This window comes from Nanorana parkeri, unplaced genomic scaffold (genome assembly GCF_000935625.1).
Source record: "Nanorana parkeri isolate BGI_ZX_2015 unplaced genomic scaffold, ASM93562v1 scaffold104, whole genome shotgun sequence".
Taxonomy (NCBI): domain Eukaryota; kingdom Metazoa; phylum Chordata; class Amphibia; order Anura; family Dicroglossidae; genus Nanorana; species Nanorana parkeri.
Window position 1 is genome coordinate 406,639 of NW_017306372.1, and position 27,185 is coordinate 433,823.

Consider the following 27,185-nt stretch of genomic DNA (forward strand, 5'->3'; position numbering starts at 1 on the left):
ATGGGCTTTGCTTGTTTGTGGTAAAATTGACATACCTAATTTTATTGTGTGCAGTATTCTTTTTACGATAATATCCTTAGCCATTGTTTATTAGCAATTTGTTTTCAAACATTCAATTTTGCTCCAGTTTTTACAATTACCCCAAAAGATACCTGCAGCTATTTAAAAGTTCACCTGAACTTTTTAAAAAGTTCACCTGAGGGAGATCTGTGAATGTTTGTACATTTCTAGACACCTTTGTGACTCATCCTGATGCTTAGTTGGCTGAGCCTGTCTGTGAAAGTTTATTGACTGGGTTTAAGGCTCTTCCCTTTCTCCTACATAGGTGGCAAACATGCAAGTTTTCCAGATGTGAATCTATGTAAAAGATCTTTCGTCTAACATATTAAATGCTATTGCACTTTAAAGAACTTTAGCAGTGTTCTCTCAGTTTCCCTACAAAATCTCCATTTATTATCCTTTACTATCCCCAATGAACTTTTACCTCCCAATCACACTCCTCCTCTATCTTCCCAATAGCAGGGGGGACATTTGTGACACAGCAAGCTGGAGAGACTTTAGGTACCTGTATCTTCTCATTATCAATGTTACTAGTCCAATACCACATACCTATCTGTTATCTGTCCCATTCTGCCCCTTAATGCCTTTGCTTTACCATTTATTTTTATACACATCCTAGTCAGGTACAATAAATACACACTAGGTACACAATCCCTTTTTACACAATTAAACATACAAATACTTGCCCCAGGACCAACAAGCACTAGCACACATCTCCTTAGCCAGAAGACTGCACCCCTCTTTCCAGACTGACTGCCCACAGCCCACAGCATGTGCCCACACCCTGCACCCCCAAGGTTTCATTTTTTGTTTCCATCTGGTAAAACCAACCAGACAACTACTAGCTATTCGACACCCGACTTCTTGGACTGACAGGTATATTGCACTTCCGGCATACTGGCCCCCTGCATGTCCATTCTGACCAAGACATTCCTATAACACCAGTAGAATAAAGACCCACACACCTTTCTAACACGCAATTGCCCTTTCCTTCTATAATCTACATTTCTACAATTTAACATGTGCATTTTTCTGTAGATGCTGTAAAAATTGCAGTCTGCATGTTACTTTTTTTTAATTAAAGTATGTGAATTCCTCTTTGTTGCAGTTTCTAAGCAGAAAAAAAAAACAAAAAATGAAAGGGAAATGAAAACTATGTTCATATGATTTAATTGACTAAAATGTTATGACAGAATAAAATAATATATTACTGAAATATGTAACATGGATTATGTTGTCACTGTACTGATACATTCTGTCTTTTTGGAATGTATGCAGCTGATTGATGTAGCTTTTGGGCACATAATACTAATATCATATTTTAAACATATTTTATGAATCAGCTGCAAAAGTACTGCGTTGAAGGTTTTATGCTTCTCATTGAGTACAGTAATATTAATGATAATAAGTGTGGTTTCATGTGGAATAGGTCATGCCATAATAACCTCATTAGCTGCTTTGAGGAATTAAGCTGAAATTTTGATCAAGGTAGAGCAGAAGATATGACCTACTTAGTCTATGCATAAGCTTTGATGCACTGGAGTACAGCAGATAGAGCGCCAGTTTAAGTGTAGGCAGCAAAGTGCGGTCATTAATAATATGATTATATTATTCAGATCGTTCTCGTATCATAAGTGAATTAGCATACACTTCAGCATTAAAATGCAGTGTAAAAAAACTAGAAATAGCCACTAGCAGAACATTTTGTATTGTTGTGGTGAACTAGAGTAGGCCTTTATGTGGTATAATACCTTATGTGTGCATCTCATGGGAACCCTTCAATTCCAGAGATAATTACATTTTATTGTTCATGGGTTATGCGAATAAAATGGCCAGTGGCAAAGAAAATGAAGCTATTGAGTCTTCTAGTAATGGCCATACTACTAGGGACTGGCAAAAAGAAAAAAACAGTCAGTGAATCAAAGCTACACTGTTAGAAAAATTGGTTGTCACTAACTTTAAGGATCTGATACTTTTTATGTATTAAATTTTTTCTATAAAACATTTTTGAAATATTTCTACTACTGGTACTCTTAGACATGAGATGGATATCATCCAGTGTCTAGGATTTTTTTTTATATAATATTTATTTTACTGTTTTTCAAATAGTTACAGTCACAAAGGAACAGTCAAGGAGCAAAGGTGGGTCAAACATTGACCCCGACATCAAAAATAAAAATTTACAGAAATACAATCACATACATAACCACGTTATAACACAATAAGCGGGTATTCAGTCCGGCTACATCATGTCATATAGGCTCGACCTCAAGGAAAGTAGGTGGTGTCTCCGACACCACAATGAGTATAAGCTTATCGTGCACCAACCTGTCTCCGAGTATCAAAGACAGTACTAACTCATATCCATTGCTAGTGGGTAGCTCACGAAGTGAAACCATCAAAGAAGGCCAAGACCTGGGGGATGACCTATCAGCCCATTACCTGGGTAACCTCATGAGAGCACCCGTCAAGGCGGGTTAGATACATAGTGCAACCATGCTGCCCATTTAGAGTAGAAGCAGTCAGGTTTGTTTCCGCTCTTCGCCACCCATTCCTCTGCCTCCTGGATTAGTGTGACCCGCGCCACCCATTCAGACTGCCCCGGTACCCGAGTCTGCTTCCAGTATCTGGGGAGGAGTCTCCTTGCCGCATCCAAAAGATGGGACAGGACACCCCTCCTATAGGAGCCAATGGACGTGGAAGGGAGGTGGAACAGCATATGAATGGGATCGTCTGGTATGTCAACCGTTGTGATAAGTTTAATTTGTGTGCAAATATCTTGCCAGAAGCCCCGTACAATAGGGCATTCCCACCATATATGTAGGAGGCCACCTGTTTGCCCACAGCCCCTCCAACAGTGCGAGGGTGTCCCCAGGTATATGGTGCTCAGGTAGAGCGGAGTGCGATACCACCGGGACAGCAGTTTATAATTGGTTTCGTGCATCTTGGAGTCTACAGAGGATTTGTGTGTAAAGCGGTATATCAAGTGCCATTGATCATCTGAGAGATTCCGTCCCAGCTCCCTTTCCCAGTCCCCAATGAACCTCGGTCTATCACTTGTGATTGTGGACAGAAGCAGGCCATAAAAGAATGATACCAGTCGATCCGGGGATGTAGATCCCGCACATAGGGACTCAAAGGGTGTGAGGGAGGACATGGGCCACATGCCCTTGGCAGTAGTTCTAAAGAAATGGGCAAGTTGTCTATACCTCCAATCTGCCAAGGGGAAGTCACCATATTTGGTTTTGATCTCCTCCAGGGACATCAGAGAACTCCGGCTGAGGAGTTTGTGGCAGCGGAAGTCTCCTTGCAGGTCCCAGCGACGGAAGAAATATCTTCCCTCGGAGGGAACCATTGATAGCCCCCCAGTGGAGATAGTGGGGACAGCGGGGGTGAGAGGAGACCTCCTGCATTCAGTTTGTCCCACAGCCGGTGGGTCTGATGAGTCAGGGGGGACGTGTGGTCAGAGAGACCACAACTAGCACTAGGCACCCAGGGGGCATGAGCTAAATCACGACCTGCCATGCATTTTTCCATCTGTACCCAGAGCTTAGTGGAAGCGTCAAAATGCCAGTTCACAATCCTCTGGAGAGAGATAGCCTTATAGTAGAGGTTAATGTCAGGTAGGCCTAATGGCGGTTCTGCCAGCCAATAGAAGAAAAAAACATTTTCGACATAGAAATGCATTGCTAGATTCCTATTGGCTATTTCAATTTGCAATAGCCAATAGCAAACGGCTCCGTGTCAGAGCCGAAGCATATGCCTTCGGCTTGACTGAGCCCCCCGGCAGACTTCGGGAGCTGGGGCAAGAGTTAGCCAAAGTATCAGCCGAAGCTACGGCTAGATCCTTCGGCTGCTTCGTGAATGGACCCCTATGTCACTATGTTGCCTTGAAGAAGGGACCCTGCATGGCCCCGAAACAGATGCTTGTGACATGTTTCTTCAATAAATAAGCACAATAATTGAATGCTTTCAACTGAGTGCTGGTGAACTTCATCTTTATGATTAAAGAAAGTGATCTTTCCTTTCATAAGGGTTTTTTTAACTACCTCCGGGCCGGCCGTAGTAAAAAAACGGCCGGCCAGGAGCTGTCTCGATCTGAGCGGGCGTCTCTAGACGAATATCCTTAACTGCAGTAAATATTCTTATTGTTACCCTTGAAGATCTTGTGGCCATTTCTATTTGTTGATGTCTGCTAGTGTTTTGCTGACATCTGTTGCACCCATTACCCTATACTTCAATATGCAATCTATGGCTTTAAAGTTGGGTTATTTACATATAGTAGATAATCTTTTATATGCACACTATTGCATATAGAACATTTAGGTAAATATCTGATTTCAGGCTAATTTCTGACAGAATGGCGCTTAATTAAAGTGACATTAAAGTCAAAAAAATGTTTCCCTCCCCCTAAGTTAATGCCAGCAATTACCTTAAATTATCTTTCTTAATCCGATCTTCTTTCCTGTCATTTTCATCTGTCCCTCCAGCGCTGCAGCGGGTCTCCGATCCAGCGCTGACTCCTATGAGCTTGCTGACACATCCTGTCCCGCGGTGTCTGCATGCGGGTGCACGCATCCATAGACTTACCTTGTGTCTCTCCTCGCTTCCCGGCCGAAAATGTAAACTGCGCATGCGCACGCCCCACCCGAGAATTTTCACATTTTCAGAAGGGGGCGCGCGAGGACGACACAGGTAAGTTTAAACCGCTTTTAAAGAAGTTTTGTTTTTGTTTTTTTACACTTTTTGCATATATCTACTGCTTGCTAGCAGTAGATTTATGCAAAAACACTGGAGGCTTTAATTATACTTTAACCAAGTGAAAATAGCATGAATATGTTCCCTTTTGTTTGTATGGGCTATTGTGCAGATTTCTCAAAATAAATGACAATATCTCATCTGCCTATCCTTGTAACAATTTCATAGTGAAAGGTAACATAGTAAAATTCATGCTGCTTACAGTCTGAAGTACTCATCTTAGAATATATGAGCTGTCTTTTAAAAATGTAAATAGGGAAATGCCAGACCTTATGTTGCTATCACAGAGCAAGCAAAATATGTATCACTTGGTAGAGGTGCTGCGAAGGAACCACTTGGCTGCCTTTGGCAGAATCTCCTTTTATGGCCATCATGCCACGTATCTTTGGGTCGGTGAAAAGAGGGGCAGTGAGGGCAGTGGCTGTCTCAGCAAGGCAGGCAGCTGCCATAGGCAGCACCTAAACCATATGATCTTAGATTATTATCTTGGGGCAAGGGTGGATGCAGACACCTTTAGAACCGAGGACCTCCTGGACTTTTGGATTCCCAGGTTGGACTACTGGCCAGAGATTGTCCAGTATGCAGTCGAGCTGCTGGCCTGCCCTTCGGCCAGTGTGCTTTCAGTGTAGCAGTCTTGTGACAGGGGAACTAATCTCCCTGTCCCCTGACAGTTGACTGGCTTATTTTAAAACCCCATGCGGCTGATTCTAAAGAATACATTTTCTTCTTTAAATCTGCCTCAGAAACATTACATTACCCTTACAGCATTACCATCTACTGCCACTGCTGATGGCCTTCCACCATTACCATCTCCTGCTACCATTACTAGCTTCTTCTACTACCACTGGCCTGTCAGCATTACCATCTCATGCTACCTCTACTATCCTATTCTGGTGCTACTGCACTGTCAATGTGTTGCACATAATGTTTCTGCAGCTGGTCTGTACAATATTAAAAATGTCTCCGAAATAATACACTTTAAATTGTATTTCACGATAAACCTGCTTTGTCTCTCCCTCTTATATTGTGACCTAGTAAAATCCCTTACACAATGTATTGCAAGTCTGCAATATTCCTGGCGGCTGCCTCTGACATAATAAACTCTCATTTTGATTTCATGACAAAACCCGCTTTTTCTGTCTGCCTTGTCTCTCCCACTTATATTGTGGGCCAGTAAAACCGCTCACATGATGTACAGCAAGTCTGCAATATTCCTGGCTGTTGTACCTCACAAAATACACTCTAATTTTAATCTCACGATAAAACCTGCCTCATTTTTGCCGTTACATTATAGCCAAGTAAAGCTGCTTATATAATATGCAGTGGATCTATGCAATATTTCTGGCTGCTGTCTACAAAAAAAATGCACTCTCATTTTTATCTCTTGCCAAACACTGCCTCATCTCAGCATTTAGAACTGTTGTGTCTGCTACGTCCGCTGCACAATTCTGGCCTATTACTGCTAGTTGAAGAAACAAGTTTTGCAGCAAAAATTACCTAAAAATATATATTTTCAAGTTGAACTGAATCGGAATGGTGTGCAGATGCTGAATGTTAGCCAAGATAAAAATGTATGTTACACCACATGCAGCTTAAAGTCATCTCCTAAGCAAGTAATTTGAAGGATTGGTGCTTTTTGCCATGTCACCCTCAAAATTACATTAAACAGTGCGATTTTCCCAACTGAACAGTATTTCTTAAACTGTCTTTTGCATTGATACATGTCACCCATGGCAGTTCTCAGCTCCCTATACCCTTTCTTTCTTTGATAATTCCTTGCCATTTGTCTTGAAAATGGCCAGTATTGATTTTCAAGATCCCCCCCCCCCCCCCCCCCATCAACTTCGAGGGAGTGTGGATTAAAGTTCGCAATTTCTGGAATTTATAATGAGTTTGATGAAACCCTAGCGCATTCTGTTATCATATCACTACTAGAGAAAATCAAGTTCAATGGCCAGCTGTAATAGGAGTCGGCCACCAGATTACCTTATTTTCACTTTCCCTTTTTGTGATGCAGATTTATTAAAAGGCAGCAGTTATTAAAAGGCTGCACCATCCAATACTATTTTTTATTATGGTTGGACAAGTGCAAGATTTTGGGACAATAGTTATATAAGGTTAAATGCAAGGTACAGGTGTGGGGGATTCATCTTACAGTTAGTTTAGAGGTTAAGTGTTATGGTATGTTACGTGTTAAGGGATAATTTTTAGACTTCCAATAAAAGTGAGATAACAGTTTAAATGAGGATCTAAACTGCGGACGCTATGCCCTGTGCAGTCAGAGGGCAAAGTACTTGTCCTAGTATTGCCTGTGTCTCCCTGCAACTGATCTCTTCCCCAGGACTTACTGATCATGCCTATGTCTCTTTAAGGAGACAGCCATCTTGATATAGGCAGGACTTTTCTTCCACATGTCAGAGCTGACCCCCTAATGACATTTGGTCTAATGAGGAATAATTAAGCTGCAACACCACCTAGGCAAACTCAGATGGCACAGATCTACAGAATGAAGAGAGATGCTTGAACGGCAGCTTTTTCTCAGTCCAAAACATGAGACTTGCAGTGACAGCCACACTAACTTCTCACACTGCAAACATACAGCTATGAGAATAAAGGCCTTGATAAAGGAAGTGCAATTTTATAGGAGGAATTCAAGACAAAATACTGCAGGGATTTGCTTAGGTACAATTAATATTTCTAGATATTCTCTATACTATAGTGAATCGTCACATTTTGAGTTCCAGTTCACTTTAATGGTTAATTTTATGAGATAGGATAAAAGAAAAGTGTTAATGTTAAACATAGTGTCACTTTGCTCATTCAAAGATCTCCCCTGACCCACTCAAACTAGCCTTGCCAGCACTCCCTTGTTACTCCAATATCCTTTACAGCTGGCAACAATATATTTAACATCTTGGTATGGGAAAGTACTGTATGTGAATTCCTCCCCTGAAACAGTGTCTGGGTCTTGCAGCCAATCATGTGGCCCAGGCAGGATCAGTAAGGAAGTGCTAGCAAAGTGTTTGGTGGGCTTTTATAATGACAATGTGCATGTTACATTATGAACATTAATTTTCTGTCTTATGCTGTGGAGTATTGATACATGAGTACGTGTACATCAGGGCTACTTAAAGTTCACCTGTACCCAGACTATGGACATTAAAGTATAGACATATTCTCAACAAGCACATTAAGAGCTTTAAAACAAGCCATCACCTGCCTCTCTAGCTGCATGTACTGCAAAGTAATTAATTCTCAGATCACAACTAAAATGTCAGTCAATCTCTAACAGCTTACAAGCATCTGGTGTTTATTTACATTGGAGATCTGGCATGTTGCCAAGATTATGCTTACCATAGAAATAGCTGTGACTCAAGTGCATTTTTGATCACTTTTAAGTTGACTTTCTCCACAATCCCCATAGCTACAGGGATAATTGCTTTTAAGTGCTTTTATTGTTCAGTCTTGTTTAGTATATGTAAATACGTCAGTGTGCATAGTCTGGGCAAAGGTTCACTTTGAAGGAAAGCTACACTTTAAAAAAAAATATGAATATAGCATATACAATTGCTGCATAATACATTTTGTAATTTAATGTAATTTAATTTCCATTGCAATCTCCAGCCATTGTAATTTATTAAAACTGTCAGAAAATACAATGCATTATGGCAACCTAGAGGCATTCTGCACACCGCTAGTGTATGGGATGCCCCAAGAAATGTAATTTTTCGGCATCTGTGATTGGCTTTCTGTTTTTTGGGTGATGGACGCCGGCAGAGAGAGGAGGGGACATTCACCCAGCGGGATAAGGTATGCCGCTGGGTCCCCTCCTCTCTCCTGCATCTGTTGGGCTCTCGGTCCATGACCGAGTGCCCGACTTTTCAGAGGGGATGACACCAAAATGACTGTCAATCATTTTGGTGTCACCCCTCTAATGGTGTCACCCGGGTGCCGGCCGACACCACTGCTGTGTACATAGATAACCCACAGGGGATTGTGTTACATTTAAGAAAGTGAAGTTACTTTTCAGTGGTTAAGGAGTACTTGTTCTCAATACAATACATAACAATTAAGTATCACATATACAACAGAGCTCATTAATTTTATATAATAGTAATACTAATAATAATACATATTTTTTGGTCTTTACAACATAATACATTTTTTTAGAAAACATTTATATATAATTTGGGCTAAGGTTAAATGTGCACAAGCCAAGGATACTTTAGATAAGGTGATCCATGACAGGGGTTATTTTGCAAACACTGACTTTTGACTGATGTAGAGTAAAAGCAAATCTTTTAGAGGCACCTAACAGTAGCAAATAAAATGACATAAAATTATGCTTTATTATGGGTGTGAAGTCAGTATCTTAGGTTCTGCTATATCCCATTCAGGAATTATATTTTAATAGTTACATTTAAAGTAAATTACAGGCAATACAACATACATTTCATCATATATTTTCGGCAGAAAATGCATTGAAAGATAGTATATGATTTCATACAGTCACAGACATATTCAGTGTCAATATCATATCTACAATCGCAGTCACCTACCTCTGTCTCCGACGTCTCCCTGAGCTTCAGAGGCTCAGCAGGCTCCCCAGTCCATTTCAGCAGCACATGTCAGAAGTCATTAGCTCGGGATCGCTTTGACTAATGTTCCAGTTGATTGTATGAATCCTACTCTAGAGCCGTAAATGAGGCAGAAGCACTCTTACTGCTCACACACTGCGGAATGGCTGAGTGCATTTAGATTGCCAGAAATCAAAGAAATGTATTTCCAATAAAATCTGATCTGTTCTTTTTCCCAGAGTCAGGCAGGTAGAGGAAATTAATTTGCTAATTTATACTTGTAGTTGACACTAGTGTACATTTAATGCACTGCGTTTACGAAACTACCATCAATTTGTTTTAATACTAAGTTTAGTGCTTGCCACATAAACAATTCAGTAAGTAAGCAATACAATGCAAATGGACTAATTAGCAAGCACATAAAGACTTCTCAAACGTTTAAACTTGTATTGATTTTACAGTATTGATTCTGATAATATCATCATGGTCTTTATTATTACTATTTACAGTTCTGGTATGGGTTCTATTAAATGCTATTGTCAAATTTAAGAATTTCTGTATTTATATAATATATAATGCAATTTAACCATGCCTCCTGTCCTTTATGCAAGGAAAGAGAAGGCCCCTTCCTTACAAACATGTGACAGTCATTGATGTCCTTACCTTTCTGTTAAAGAAAACCTGTACTCGTAAAATGGTGCCTGGCTGTCTCTGGTACTTTAAGACACTGACCTGGAGAACACATGTAAAAAAGTGATATTAAATCATCAGAGCTCCTAAACTATACTTGTTCTAAATCAATGGGATTAATCCACTAAAGGATTAAGTTCCCTTAGCAAAGTGAATATTCACTGAACTTACTACATAGGGTGAAGCTGTGTTTACTTATATCAATCTGTTTATTAAATTTCTCTTGTACATGATTGGATATATTTAAAGTAAACACAACTTCACCTTAATACGCTAAGTAAGCATTCACTTTACTAAGTAAATAGTCCCTAAACCCCTAAACCTTTAATATTACTTAAGCCATTGGATCAGCAGGACAGCCAGGGAACTGTGATGAGGATGGGCTTGATGTAAACCCAGTTTGCCTGAGTTTGCCCAAGCACGCTCAAAAATCCGACCTCTGCAACTGCTGCCACAGACTGGGTTGGGTGGAGACAAAACAGGTCTGGGGAAAAAGATCAAGAGAACCACTCATCAGGGTTGGCTTTTAAAAGTATCACTGGCTTTAAACATCCCCATGGGCACTGTTCAATCCATCATTAAAAAATAGAAGAATATGGTCCAACTGCAACTCTACCTAGAGAAGGCCATCCACCAAAACATCTATTCGTGTCGGCTATTCACTCACTGCTGTTCGGCATCTATAAGAATAGACCGCACAGCAGTGAGTAGCCTGCCAGAGGTTCGGCTTAGCCGATCCAGATGTTGGATCGGCTGAGTCGAACTCCTTCTGCACTTCGGGTCGGCTGAACATGCTGAGCATGTTCAGCCAACCCGAAGCCAGCCGATGTACAGCTGATTTCAGCCGATACACGGCTGAAATCAGCCGTACCATCCTGAAGTGAATAGCCGAACAGCGGTCGGCTCACTTTGCTTTTGAACTATGGGCCGACCTTTTTTGCCCATAGTTCTTTTCAGGGTCACGGTAGGACATATACTAATGTCCTTTGGTGACCCAAAACTCAGCATATAGCAGGCTATTGCCCGTTATATGCTGAGAACCCAGGGCTGCACCGCAGCCATGACGGATCCCGACAATACTGTTGAGATGCACCCTGCTGGCTGTTAGCTGTGCCCGCCACCTCCCCCGTCCGTTACTCCAGTCAGCACTGGAGGATTGGAGAGGGGAGGGGGGGAACCCTGTCAGGAGCGCTGACTGGAAGTCACCGCTCTCTGCAAGAAGAGGACCGGGAGGTCAGTGATCAGCGGTATATGTTTGCTGACTTTCCGATCAATACAGCTTTAGTGTCACATGTCGGCTTGAATGATGGGGATGAGTGTTTTACACTCACCCCATAATTCTCCTTTAACATAAAATGCTTTGTGTGCTGGAAAGCCAATATTGCTCATCACCTTTAGAACCCCAAGCCCCATGGTGGAGACAGTAAATGTAGTAAGGGTTAGATGATTTGATCAAAGGACTAGATGATTTGATCAAATACAGGATAATTCTTGAGAAAAGACTATTTCAGTTTGAAAGAGACTAATGACTAGGTTAGAGGTTCACAGCAGGACAATGACCAAATATATAGCCAAATTTGTGCAACTGTCTGTGTTCCATTGGGTGGGTAGATTTCCCTTAATAGCTTATCCTGGAAATGCAACAGGAAGTGACAGTAAATCTCTACAAAGTCAAGGGAATTACTCTCTTAGACAGTTTTTTTCTGGAACTGGTATCCCCACTGAACAATTTCACCCCTGTTCTGGTGATAACTCTGTTGGTTTTTGCATTACTTTCTATTTCACTGACGATAGTCACCAGGGCAAATAGAGAGAGTGGATACACAAACCTAATCCTTTCTGTATCTATCTAAAAACATTGGCTATACATACACTTTCATTGTCAGGAAACAAATGGCCATGTAGTGCACTTAATACATTATACCATATGACCTGCAGTATTTTTTATTTATTTATTTTCAGACAGAAACATGCAAATTGCACAACAGGAAACACAGCAGAGAATTAATGCCCATTAAAATATGTCAGTTCACAGAAGAGAGAGCGTTTTCACAATGCAACCTTAACATTTAGGAAGATGTAAAAATGTCAGAATGAAATTGAAACGGTCATAAATGCAATGTGATTGACTACTTATATATTATAACTTATACTTTTACACCTATACTCTAATGCAGGTAGTAAAGTAGCTTCTTCTGGCACCGGGATCTCCGCACTGTAGCAAAGAATTAAGTTTGTGTGGGGTAATTTAGTTAAGGGAATACTTTATTGCTTGTTAACGTTCATTAAGCTGCAGGCTTTTGGTTTTTTTAATGCATTATCCCAAATACAAGACAAAGATTCAAGAATAGAGTTGTGTATGGTGCAGGAATGCCAAAAACGTTGGGTATGTGCATATGTGTATGTTATCATTGCTTTCTCAATCATCTTATCAAGCATTCTGAGCAGACATATAATGGTTAAATGTTTACTATTACAATGATGTAATTTCAGTGCAAAATTAAGTATAGTATTTATATTATCATAATATGTTTTTTTCTTGGGTCCGCAGTTTCTAAATACATCTATGGAAATCTCCAAAGAGCTTGGAGATAATGTTGGTCTAGGAAAAGCATATGAAGCAATGGCAAAGGCTCTGGAAAGGTGAGTTAGCACTCCAATGTCTTGCTGTCACTGTCAATTCATTCAACTGTGAAAGACTTCAATTGCTAGAGATCTGTCACTTCCCATTTACTGGCTCTTTACATCCTAAGCACTGCCCTTCTCGAATGACCCTTTCAATCTAAATTATTTGAAACAAATACAGTTTAAAAGGGCAGCATGAGACACCATCAAAGCTTTTCTTATCTTGTGCTCTTACTGTGCTGCTATACACTTGTATTGAGACACTAAAACACTGATATGGAGAGATCATATGTATTTACACACACACTAGCTATCTATATATATATAAATATGTATATATATATATATATATATACATACACAGTATACACTGTATACACATATGTATATATACACTGTACGGTATATACAGATGTATATATACACACACCTTTGTGTGTGTGTGCGTGTGTGTGTGTGTGTGCGTGTGTGTGCGTGTAGTGCATGTATAAATATAACAGAGAAATTAAATACAGTTATAACCCGCTGTAAAGGAATACAATAAAAGGGGAGCCAGCCTGTAATGTATCCTCATACACTGGGCTCTGCAAAATGCATTCTCCTAGACATCCTTGGTGTAACATGGGAGTTAACCACAGGGTGCTTTACAGGTTCAGGGCCATACTGCACCTGTGTTGGAAGCCTGTTCCTGAAGACTTCCTAGGGAGTATGCCCACTGGAGGGGCAAAGACCACGGGGATGAGTCTTGTCCCATTATCCCTGCCTACACCCTTTATCTGTGGGTTACCACAGGGGCTTTGCCCTTTCATTGCAGACCTAGCATGGGCTTTTACTAGGGATCCTTTTAGAGGTTAACAGATTTAGTTGCATGCTGGTGGTGGGAGAGGGGCACTGCCTTCTTTTCCTTAGATATTGGTATGCTAGGATCACTGCCTGTGCACCACACTGAGCCTGCACACACTCCTTAAAAGGGGGCACACTATGTGTGTGCTCACCAATTTACTGAGCACAGGCTGACCTCCCAGCACCTCCCACCTCCTCCCTACGTGCTGCACCACCACTAAAATCTATGGACTTCTTTTGGACTCCCTGCTGCCTCCAGTAACAAGGTCACAGATGGCATTAACCCTTCCTGCTTCCTAAAGTGGCTATCAGTACCCCATAGGGAATCCCTCACTTACATACAGCAGTATGGTGGATTAGAAGCACAAGGGAGTGTCTGGCAGGTCTTGCCAGAATAGGATCCATTAATGATCCTGGGGCAGCTTGGTTTCTAAAGGCCCTAGCACAGATAGCCATGATAACGTGTCTGTATTTTCCTTGTCTGAGTCTCAGCACTCTTCAAAGTTATCCTTCACACCTTCTGGGCTTGTTTCCTTCTCTGTATTATCCAGGGAGAAAAAACTTTGGTACAATGTCTGAATTTTTGGTAAAAGCTTTAGTCATGTCAGCTGAATCAAAACCCAGGGGATGCAAATGGACGGCCATAACTTCTCCTCCAGAGTGAATTTCTGACTTCCCAATACCTGTAGCTGCCCTTGCAGAGGACATCCCTGTAGATAAAGACCATGTGGATAACAGACTAGCAGACCTTTCTAAGGCTTTATTTGCCCTTTCAGGCCCTACTCTGCAACCTGCAACTGCAACCATGACCAGAGCTTTGCTGTCTGGCCCAAATAAATTCCTCAGGATCTAGCGTCTATTAACCCCTTCATGACTGAGCTAGTTTTCAGGTTCTGTTCATAAATGACTGACACATTTTTGACATTTTTGCTGTGTGATTCTTCCACAGCAGTAATATACTTTCTTACTAAATGTACCCACACATATTATATATTGTTTTTTAGAGGACAGATAGGGCTATATAATTATATCACATATGTGTACCTAACCCCTCACTTAGTTTGAATAAAATAAAAAAATGAGGAAAAAAACTAGAAGAAAACACTTTTTTCACAAGTTTTGATTATTATTTTTTTTTTTAGAATTTTTTTATATTAATTATAGTATAAAAAATATATTTATATATAATTTATATTTTCCTAATTTTGTTTTACACTTCATTTTAATTTTTTTACACTTTGTAAAAAAAATAAAAATAAAATAAAAAAACTTTTTTTTTTCTTGTCAGTTTATATCAAGCAATCACTATGACAGCTTGATAAATTAACTTTTTTATTTTATTTTTGGCTATTAGGCTGATCCAAACTTAGGAACAGCTAATAATAACCTTAGAGACTGATCCTGACTTTAGTCAGATTCAGATCTCACTAAAAGCTCTTTGATCGTGCCTAGACGAAATGATACATTTCACTCAAAAGAGATACATTGTATTCTTTCAGTGAAATGTATCTAAACATCGGGCTCTCGAACTGTCAAAACAAATAGCAGAGAGGTGAGGTGAGTCACTGCTGCCTCTCTGCTATTTTGAGCTGTCAAATACGGGATCGCAAATTGCGGTCCTCTATTTGCATGTAACGGCTTCATTCTTTCATTAATGAAAGGAAGAAGCTTTTACAAAAAGCTTAATTATTTCATTAATTAATGCCTCAATACTGAGACATTAATGAATGACTGTTAAATGCTGAGAATCAGCAAATACCGGCATTACAAAGCCTGATATAACTCGTCACGTACAGTGTACGTGGCCAGTCATATAGGCACAAAGTGACAAGACGTACACTGTACGTCTCCCGTCACGAAGGGGTTAAGACTGATCCCTCGGTTCTCCAACACCTGGGGCTCGTGCCTGTGGCCCTTTTCTACTGTGTGGATAGCATAACGGAGATCATTGCGGATATTGCCTGATATCCAGAATGAGTTTCCTTTACGTAAACTTGTAGAGGACCTTATGACTAAAATGTTGATTTGCGGAACAGCAGTCAAAGAAACGCTGTCTGCCCGTGTCTTTTGAGGAAATGCGATTTTGGCAAATTCCTGGACAACTTCATTAAGGATGGCACTTGGGGGGAAACGCACTCCAGCAAAAGTAGGCAAAATCTGAATCGGAAAAATCCTATACCTCAGAAACTAGGAAAAGCTTATTTGGTTTCTTGCAGGCCTCAAAACCCAAGGCAAAGTGGGAGTCAGTTCCGCCATAATCTCTGGACTCCAAAAACCTTCAAATAACTAAGCAAATTCTCCTCAAAATGAGGGGATGCCTCCACAAGCCAGAATAGGGAGATGCCTTTTGGCCTTTCTGGCCACGTAGTCCTAGGACATTTGAGATGTCTGGGTCGAGTTCACAGCAAAGTCAATAAGGTAATTTGCACTATTTTGGATCTGAAGGCTTTTACCACCTTCCTTCAAGTTCAAAAATTCCACATGGAATCTGCCAGATTAATAATTGCATCCTTATATCTGGGGGGTTTTCTGGCTTCTGTGCTTCATGTGTCTTCCCAACACATGAACACTTTCTGCGTTTTGCAGTGGGTACTCAGCATTACCCTGTCCAGCCTTGAGTAGGGAAATTCTTCCTTTCTCTACCCTGGAAGATTCTAACGATGGATGCAAGCCTGTCGGGCTGGAGGGGAGTCCTGGACTCTCTCAGTACAGGGGGCTTGGTCGCCAAAGGAAGCTCATCTTTAGATCAGCATTCTGGAACTCAGTGTGGGTCAGCTGTCCCTTCAGCGCTGGACCTCTTGACTGCAAGGTCAGCAATCAGGATTCAATTAAACAACGCCATGGCTTACACCAACCACTAGGGAGGTCTTGCAGCAAGTTTGCCTCCAGGGCCAGGCATCCTGTGACTTCCACAGTGGATGCCTTAATGACTCAGTTTAACCTGATCTATACATTTTTCACTCTTAAACTCCTTTCTCGTCTTCATTTCAGGATAAAATTCCCTTTGACTGTCTGTGCACTAAACCTGCCTAGATGAACATGGTACTTGGGCATTGCCAGACTCCTGGCAGACTCTTCGTAGGCCCTTCCAGTTTGTCAGAAAATCTACCATTGCACCTGGAAGGCATATTTCTCTACCTGGAATTCCCATCCTAGGAAGTTAATTGTGGGAAAAATCCTGTCTGTTCTCCAATCTGGTTTGGATCAAAATTTGTCCTTACCAACCATCAAGGATCAAATCTAGGCCCTAAAGTTTATTTTTCTTGCATCTCAATTAAAACCTTTTGTACAGAATGTCGCTCACATTGTTTCTCCTGTACACTCTCCAGTGGTTCTGTGGATCTTAACATGGTTCTGTTAGTTCTCCGGAAACCGTTCTTTGAGCCGATCAGCGATATCCCCTGTCTACTATCATGCATACGTTTGCCTTCCGTGTTGCCATCACCTTAGCAAGTTGAGTCTTGGAGTTGGCAAGTATATACCAGTAAAGAACATTTTCTTGTGCTTCACAGAAGCAAGTTTGTATTGAGGTCCAAGACCATCTGCTCCATGACATCTCAAAGAAATTTTCTCTCCACTGTCTGGTTTTGGTGCGCAATGTTCAAATCTGTCTCTCAGCTACAGGTTCAATTAAACAAACTGACTCTCTTTATTGTCATTCCTGAAAGTCCCCGTAGGGGACAACCTGCTTTGTGATCCACTATCTTCAGGTGGATTAGACAGCTCATCTGTCACACCTACAGTCTTAAAGACCAGGTTCAACCTTTCCGTATCAAGCACACTCCACTAAGTCAGTTGGTGTTTCATGGGCTGCTCAGCATTCAGATTTGACTGACTAGACTGTCACCTGCTCTTCTGTTTACACATTTGTTACGTTTTACCACGTGGATGTTCACACCTCATCTGAAAGGATGTAAGGTGCTTCAAGTGGTTCTGTGAACTCTATTGAGCCCCTACCTACGGTTCACGTGGGCCTGTAAGAGGTTTGTTTTCTGTGTTGCCCACCCCTCGGTTACTCTGCTTTTGGACATCCCAAGGCTCCTGAATTGCTATCATGTTTCCTGTAATGTACAATTAAGAAAACAGGACTTTTGACTTACTATAAAATCATTTTTTGAGCATATTATGGGACACTGGAGGCAGACAAGCTTTTCAAAGAATGGGGATTGGAAAAATGATTACTTATCTCTCCAAGTAGAGGAAGCACCTCTTACCCAGCTCTCGTATTAGCAACCACTATGCATTTTTAGAAGAGCCAGCACTGCAAATCACCAGCAGTGATGTGCAACACTCAATCAATTTGGTTAGGTTTTCAGAACCTTGTAGCAGGTAAAAAGAGGAAACCAGCATTTATCAGAAGCAATACAAAAATTACGCATACCATTGAAGATCCAGCATGCAAGCATAAGTGTAAACATGTGAATCTCTGAAGAAACCTAACAGCCATTAACAGGTCTCACTATGCACCATTTTCAGTTGTGTAACCTGCAACCAGCATGTCTTGCAGTACCTCTGATTGCTAAAATCTTTAGATATCAGCTCCAAGTCCCCCTAAAATTGGGACATGGGGGAACTACTTTTTACAACTGTTAGGTAAGTTTATGTAAGGGTTCACACTCCTACCCTTCCTCCCTTATGCCTGCTTGTTACATTAAAGCAAATTCCAATAGTGCACATTCACCATGGTAATGCCAGCCAGAAGTAGTAATTACAGCATTTTAAGGGCTTAAAGCGATTCTCTCATGAGAAAAGTATGGACGCTACTACAGAGAGACACAGCCTGTCAAGTAGAATTTTCATAAGAAGAATTAGGTGTCAGGTAAAGGTTTGGTTTTGGAGGGTTAAATAAATGGTTATGTTTTATGGTTACTTTTAGGTTTTAGTGGTTGGTTTCCAGAATTGGTTTAAGCATTACGAACAGAGCAATGTTACAGGTTAATGGCTATGTTTTTGAGTTAGGTTAGTGTTAAGATGCACCGTTGTACTTTTTATTGCTTTGACAGGAGCTTTCTGATTGACATTATTACAAACCTTATATGACATGGATTTCATCATTTATATATTGCCACTGAATTATAATTCATAATATAGAAAAAAGACAACATAATATGATACTACTAATAATAATAATAATAATATTAATTACATTAAATAAAATCATTTCAGAGCTATAACGACCTGACCCCTGCAGGTGTAAAGGACCTAACAAGTAAACCCATTTTGTTACACATTGAGATATGTCACATAATACATTGGAGACTGGCAACGTTTTTGATTAAATCAATAACGAAAAATTGAATTGCAATTAGATCTATGTTATGAGGCAGAGCAAAATAATTACTTTTTATGAGGGTTGGACCACACACAACAAATACTGCTATTATTTAAAGTGGGATATAATGGTTTGGGGTCCAGTTTATTTTTGCTTTTTATTTTGTTCTGTCTATGTCTTTTGTATACCTTATGTATCCAATCTTTGTTTTATGAATACATATTTAAAATGTAACAAAGGATTTCCCAAGCCCTTTGGGTTAGCTAAAGTGAAAACACAGCAGAAGTATCTCCCTTTCATACACAGTTATCTCTCATTGAATCTTTGTACTGAGATGACTTGTATGTTATGGCTCTTTGCAAACTAGGGATAAGTTCTTTTAAAAACTGTATTTTTTTTACTCCTGACCATGATAAAGAAACATGGGATATACGTGCATACAGTATTCCCTTTAAAATATTTGCTGGGTGCACACTGTGTGGTCTGTAAGATTAAGCACAATGTTTAGGGATTATTTTCGAGCACTGGTTTTATTATAAATAGGCCTTTATTTTAGGGAAATATGCACTTTTTTTAAATAAATGTGATCATTTATTTTATTTCACATTTAAACTAATAATAAAATATTTATGTTGTTAGTACCTGATAGTTTCTCAGTATTCAATAAAGCTGTTGTACACATGTTTTAAATAGTATACTCATAGATATGTCAGTGTTTCCATAAATCTGCACAGACATCCGGCTGCTTATTGTTCTAACAATCTAAACATATGTTTTTGTTTTAATGTTAATTGTTTGTTAGTTATGTAAAATGTGTAAAATTTGGATTATTGTGTGAAAATTAATAAATATATTTATAACAAAAAAAAACAATTTACTTCTAATTACACAGATTGCTGAATTCTTAATAAAATTGGATTAGGTGCAGGTAAAACATAATTTTATGCTTTCCTAACAGTTTTTAAAAGTGCACCAAAAATCCTCTCTTGCAACTATTAATTAAAACATGTTAGATTGACAGCACTGTGCAGTGCATCACCCCCCACTGATTTCTGTTAGAGAAGCTTGTGGGGGATAATATAAAGGCAGATACTATACACATAAGTAAATCTTATCCCCCTATTACTAGCATTAATATAACATTACATTCTAAGATACAATTATCAATTATATGTTTTCCGAAATTAGATATAAAACGTTATACATAAAGTCCAACTTCCACTTCCCCATAAATAAGTAAATTAGACTTGTTGCAGTCTCCATCCTATGGTCCATGGGCTGCATATATTACTCCATTTGTCTGCAATGTGTAGCTGTCATATATTTGAAATGGCTTGGTATTATTACAGTTCTACAAGATTTTAAGTATTTGTCAAAATGTATGTCATTATCATATTACAATGTGCTACTTTTTGTATAATTAGTAGTTGCAGATGTCCATGCTAATCTATAAGAATGTTTTAAAAGTGTTAGTAAAACCTTGGTGAAGTCAGGAGACATTAAATGCATTCGTCAGAGTTACTTATCTGATTCTCAGTTTGCTAGACGATTTATTTGATAATAGGTACTGCACTATTGGCAGTCCTTTTGATTCATCTTCTATGTCTAGGTGGGGATTTAATACTCCTGCTAACCAACAATGCTTTTTTGGAGCAGGTTATAGTTTAGTTTTGGGGTAAATAATATGTTATAGTTAGGCCTAGGGTCAGGATGTAGGGGCTAAGGCTACATTCACACTAAATGCAATTACATGCATTTATATGCGTTTAAATTGGTTTCCTAAACGCATATACAAAGGCATATAATAATTTCCAATTGATCTATTCACACCTTGGGTTTAGATGCTTTTATCTTCAGTCAGTTTAGCTGCACTCACAATAAAATAGATGTCAGGTGCGTGCAGAAATTGATTTGAATGTCTAAACACAGCAAAACGCACATGTAAACACATGTAAACGCAGGATGCATTTATTTGCAGAAATCTTATTGGCTACGCCAATGGACTGTTTCACTGGACAAAGGACATATGCAACTAAACACATATGCGTGTAAACGTGCAGCATTTTAAGCATCTAGAAGCATAAACAAAGCATCTAGCCTAACAGATTTTGCTGACAGATCTCTGCATAAAAACACAAGTGGCAAGTATGAATGAAGGATTAAGTTTGATGGTTAGGATATATATGTTATGATTAGGGAATGGATAGGGTTAAATGTTAGAAATTCATTAACATGAACATTTTAAAAGATATGTTAAGTGTTGAGTTAGGTTACAGGTGACGTTTTAGTGTTAGGGAGGAGGTTTAGTGGTAAGGGTTAATTTAAAGGGTAGGTTAAATGTTCAGGTTTGGAGAAGGGAAAGGGTTAAGTGAGAGGGTAAAGTTTTCAGATGTTGCTTGTATAAATGTTGGCTAAAAGGATTTTTTTCCTTAAAGTTAACAGTGTTCCCTCTCAAAGGTTCACCAGGGTTGCCCCTTTTCCCTACTTATTTTTGTTATCACTCCTTCTTCAGGCAATCAGTTCTAACCCAGATATACACAGACTGATTTAGGGCAATACAACATACAAAATTGCAGCCTATGCAAAGGATTTGCTATTCTATATGACCTAGCCTAGGATATCTTTCCCCCGTCTAAAAAACTCAGAGGTACTGAACGTTACTTTGCAGCTAATTTTAGTTGATAGTCTGCAACCGTATTTCCCTTTCAAATGGTCCTGTACAGCGATTACATATTTGGGAGCATAGATTCCTGCACACCCTGGTAATATCTTGGAATTTCATTGTACCCCCTTTCCATGTAAGCTTCAGAAAGATCTGGAATCCTGGCAAAACTGCAGTTACATGGTTCGGCAGATGTAACGCCCTAAAAATGATTGGCCTGCCTAGATGCTTATACTTATGGCAGACGCTTCCAGTCTCAATCCCGCAGAGTTTCCTGAAATAGCTGTGAGCAGAATTCATAAAATATATTTGGGTGGGTGGGGCACCTCGTATTGTGCCCAGCTTGATGCATCTAACCAAGTCCAAGGGAGGTACTGGTTTTCCGACCCTATACTGTGCCATGCTGCAGTCAACCTCACCCAAATACTAGATGGTGCTGCCATCAAAACAATAAACTCTGGGTTAACTTAGAACATGACCTGCTTTCTTTTCCCTTTTTGGGAGCACCTTGGGTGGGCAAATCTGTGTTACCCAATGTCTGGAACTGTAGCCCTTTTCTACAACTGCGTACCTTTGACAGGAAATGGTAGAAGATGGATGTTGCATGCTATTAGTGCCCCTTGACACCCATGATAGGCCACACACAATTTTTACTTAGTCACAAAGATAGAGGGGTCTATTCACGAAGCTGCCATAGGCAGCCAAGTGACTAACCGATCCCAAGCGAAGTGAGCTGAACGCTGTTTGGCTATTCACTTCAGGCTGGTACGGCTAATTCCAGCCATATATCGCACTTCGGGTAAATCTGCACTTCAGCCGTAAATCTGCACTTCGGGTCGGCATGTGCGGCCGACCCAAAGTGCAGAAGGAGTTCGACTCAGCCGATCCAACATCTAGATCGGCTAAGCCGAACCTCCGGCAGGCTACTCGCTGCTGCTCGGTCTATTCTCATAGATGCCGAACAGCAGTGAGTAAATAGCTGAATGCCGCTGAGCGGCATTTGGCTCGACTGTTCTGCTCGGTCCCTCTGCGGGACCGAGCAGAATAGAAAAATTGTTAAAAAAGGAGAAAAAAAAGATTTGGAAATGATTGTGCGGAGCTAGCAGTGACAGCTAGCTCTGTCCAACTGTTTTCTATTGGCCGGGCGGTTCTGCTGCCGTAAAAAAAAAAAAAACTAGCTACGCATTCCTATGGTGATTTCTTTTTTTTTCTATTAGACTCCCAGAGCGTCCGGGGGAGGAATGACAGATAACCAGGAACGCCATCTGTCATTACACACTGAGAACACGGAGAGGCCGCTCTCAGTGTGTAATGACAGCGTCCCTGGTTAGCTGGTAACCAGGGACGCTGATCTCTCTGAAAGTGTCCGGAGCTAGCCGTGAGATGACGGCTGGCTCCGCCCAGCTGTCAGAAGCTCGGCCAGCTTCGGCTTTCACCTCAGCTCAGACGAGCCGAGGCATATGCCTTCGGCTCCACTGAGCCGCTCGGCCGACTTCGGGAGCTGTAGGGCTATAGTGAATAGCCCATACAGCAGCCCTTCGGTTCTACTGAACTGAAGGGGTCCTGGGGGCCGAAGGTACAGACCCCAGAGTTTTTAAATCTTGGACCAAGAGCGCTACACTTTCCACTGGGTTGCCGATTACAAAATTGCATTGGTGCATACTCAGCAGGTACAGAATTAGACAATCAGCTATCACATTTCCTATGTTCCTTACTTGAGTGCACCAGCCTGCTCACACCATTTGAGAAGCTTTGCTCACAATCTAGTCCCATAATGGCATTTTTTCAATGACTTATCAACTTATCATAGCGAATCTAAACCCAATCTGCTGATTATTTCCTTTGGAAATAGGAGAGAGACCTTAATGCCACCTTTTACCCAACACAGTTGGACAATATCATTGACTTTGTCCTTCAAGGTGAAAAAAAAGAAAGACAGCTAACACATTTCAGAAGCCCGAAAAATCCCCCTTTATCAGGGCTTTAAAACTTATCCAAATGTCAGCATACCCTGAATGCTGTTCTGCTCCTGACACAGGCACCTACTGACAGATCATTCTCCTGATTTAGAATGACTTATTCAGAAGCTTTACTCTGAGTCTAATTGGCATTTAACTGAGGTTTAAAGTCCTGATGAAGGGGGATTTATGGGCCCCTTAAAACATATTAGCTCTCTTTTGTTTTTTACCTTTTGTCACTTGCAGAATTGATAAATTACTATGTTTGTTTGGTACTTTCTGTGGTTGAAACACCACAGGAGAAGAATGGTGGGGAACTGGGGAACCTGTCATAGGAAGGCTCAAACAGCAATAAAAACCTCACAGGGGCTCTAATATTTTCTACACTATGCCAATATATATTCATTGCTTCTCCTGTCCCACTAGAGAAATGTTTTATTACTTTCTCACTTTTGTCACATGACATCAGTTTTGACAACAGACATTTTTTATGGATTTTTAATTTAACAATCCATGTTGTAGCACTATTTGTATTTTGTTAAATGGAAGTAGGAACACAAATGGAAACACAAGATAGTATGATGTATACAAACTGGCTGACCCCAAACCAAATTAGGTTGTTAGTCTTCCCACTCTATAACAGGTGATCCATAAACTCTAGCATGTTTCACTTTTTAGTCATTTTCCTTTAATATATCTGTGTATGTTGTTATTAATATAATCAAATGTAATATACATATGCATTTAAAGAGCCCTCAATATCTGTCTTAAAATGAATTACCCTGAAATAAACTGGGTACAATATTTCAGCAAATGTTGTTTGTTAATGTTGCTGTACTTTGCACCGAATTAAACTTGTTGTCTTTTGAAGTACTTCCTGAAATTAGAAGAAAGCTATTTATTTTTATACATTTCCCTTCTCACTGATTCCATTTACCTTAATACTTTCATCTGCAGCCTCCAAACTTCCAGCACCATCAAGAATCCCCTTTGTGGTAGTTTCATCCCTGCTCTATTCGATTTCCCCATTCTGAGTAAATGATTAAGTTTTCATGCATTGGTTCAACCAAAACCTATGTTCACTCAACCACATCCTTTATTGATTACTTCTACAGCAAACAGTAGGCCAAGTGTGATATACATAATTGGACAGTTGTCAGGGGATATGGGTGTTTAAAGTCCCGTTTGCCCATCTGGAAACTGGAATCACCTTGGTAGACAAATATCCCTAAGCTTTTTCGTTCTTATCCTTTAAACCACAGAGTCCTGCTCCTCAGAATATATGCTTTTAACTCTCTGAGGTCTGGTTGAATGAATTTGGTGATTATAACCCATAATATGCTCCCAAGACTGCACCTGTGCACTGCATTCAGAGAATTGGGAAAAGAGAAATTAATATTTGTCTAACATCACAGCCTTGTCCTTTATCCTCAGAAAATCCTTAGCTTTTCTTCTGTGAGATTGTGTTTGATTCGGTACTATTCATGGTGTGCCTGTTTTATTTGTACAAAGCAACACGTTAGATAGCATGTAGCTTAGATTACTATTAATGTTTGTAGTAATCATAGCACAGCATTAGTAATGTAGAGTATATTTTGTAAAGTGCCAGTATCTTATATTATGTTTAACAGTTAAAGGACCGCTATTGTGAAAACTATTGTATCCTGAGAACTGTATGCAATGAACACCTGTAATAATAGTATTTATTATATTCATTCCTTTTTCATTTTACATGCTTTTATTTATATCTCTCCATATTTACATAGCAAGCAAGCTGTCCAGCGAAAGTGACATTGTCAGAGTTTAAAACAAACTATAACACAGCCACAACATTAGAGCAACAGATTAAACTGTGTGATCATTGTAAACACTAGGGATGAGCTTTGGGTTCGGGTTGACCATCAGTTTGACCCAAATCCAAGTCATTCATGCTTCGAGAAAATGACAAACTAATGCAGCTGTTTGGGTCTATAGCAATTAATTACCAAAATTCACTTCCTGCCCTCTGAAAAGTGGTCAGGTGGCTTAGAAGCCACAGTCATAGGGGTTTTCTTATGTTCCAGTCTCTTCCCTATAAAAGTTAGAGTTCCCAGCAGCCTTTTGTAAGTGTTTGTTGAAGGAGACATGAAATAGATAGGGGCAGATCACAGAGTGTTTGCTTCTGTCTCCTTTTTGAAATGTGGCATAGTTAAAGTGCTTATAAACTGTGCATTCAGTAAGTACAATATTTTGCTGTTTTCTTGTGAAATTATACACTCTCAAAAGGAGTTTCTTGATTAAAAGCTGACTGATGTCTCCCCATTAAAACTGTGCACTAGTAAAAGTGCTTAAATAATGTGCATGGAGTCAGTACAATATTTTGCTGGCTTTCAATTCTGTGAAATAAAGCACTGTTATTTTGATTTCTTGTTTATAAACCTGGCTGGTCTCTCACTAAGAAAATGCAGCCTAGTAAAAGTGCCTACATAGTGTGCATGGTGTCTAAACAATATTTCTAGCTATTGCCACTGAAATAACACACTCTAATTTCTATTTCAAGATGCCTGGTTTTAGTGGTGGACCTAATAACCAAAGGGCTCTGGTGCAAGATTTTATCTTGGGCCCCCCTCCCAAGACGAGGGGGGGCACAGGAGCGGATCACACTGGCCCCCGGACCCCCCTCCCTCTAATGTTGCAGTAGCGTGCTGGACTCTGGACTTAACTGAGACCCTGCAGAGCACACCATGGATCCTGCATAGCCCACCTGAGACTCTCTATGGTGGGCTCTGAAGGGCTTCAGGTGGGCTGGTCGCCGGGGTCCCTTTCGCTGTACCTCCTCCCAACTCTTCTCACCTGCTGGGACCCGGCCTCCTCCACCCTCTCCCCTGTCACCTCTGCAATGCCGCCCCTGGTACAGCTGATAGCCATGTAAGGGACCCCCAAGGCTGCCCAGACCCCTCACATTGGTACTGGCCATACCCCCCCTGATGGCGGTATTGTATCAAAGTTTGTGACTACTTTAGAATGTGTGACCGGTGACGTGGTCACACATTTTAACGTAATCCCGCCCAGTTTTTTTGGTGGTGGAATATGTGACCGCCAGTAGGTGAAGCATTCCAATGCTTTGTCAGCTGTTCCAGGGCAGATCGGCATTGCAGATGGTATGTGCAGGACAACCGATCTGCCCTGGAACAGCTGTTCGGTCCTGAAATGTCACTTCTATCCGACTCTGTGACTGCAATCCCACATTCCACCCCACTCACAAAGTCGGATAGAAATTAAATTTCAGGACCGATCAGCTGTTCCAGGGCAGATCAGTTCTCCTCCACAGCTGACAAAGCGTTGAAATGCTTCACCTATTGGCGGACACACATTCCACCGCTGAAAAACTGGCTGGGATTACGTTAAAATGTGTGACCATGTGACAGGTCATTCTAACGTAGTCTCAAACTTTGATATAACAGAGGCCCTGTCTGTAATCATTTAATCAGATAAATAGATTATAATGGGGAACATTACAGTGTAATGTTCTCCATTATAATCCACTTGTCTAATTAAATGGCATAACAGCACACAACCCTCGCACCCCCCCCCTCCCCCTCCCCCTCGCCGCTCAACGCTCTGACTCACCCAGCCAGAGCCTCACAGCATCTCAGTCCTCAGACAGACGTTGTGTGCAGGGGGCGGGTCCTGTGACTCACTTCTCCTCTCCCACCGCCTGTTACTATGGGCGCGGCCGGGAGAGGAAGTGAGTCACAGGA

General features: G+C 40.5%; 1 protein-coding gene across 1 annotated transcript in view; it reads left to right on the plus strand.

Moving 5' to 3' along the window:
• TTC29 (tetratricopeptide repeat domain 29) overlaps positions 1–27,185 on the plus strand; it is a 178,052-nt gene that overhangs the window by 101,823 nt on the left and 49,044 nt on the right. Inside the window, exon 7 of the mRNA XM_018552971.1 lies at positions 12,637–12,728. Within this exon, the coding sequence (XP_018408473.1) occupies positions 12,637–12,728 (92 nt within the window). The remainder of the gene's footprint in view (positions 1–12,636; positions 12,729–27,185) is intronic.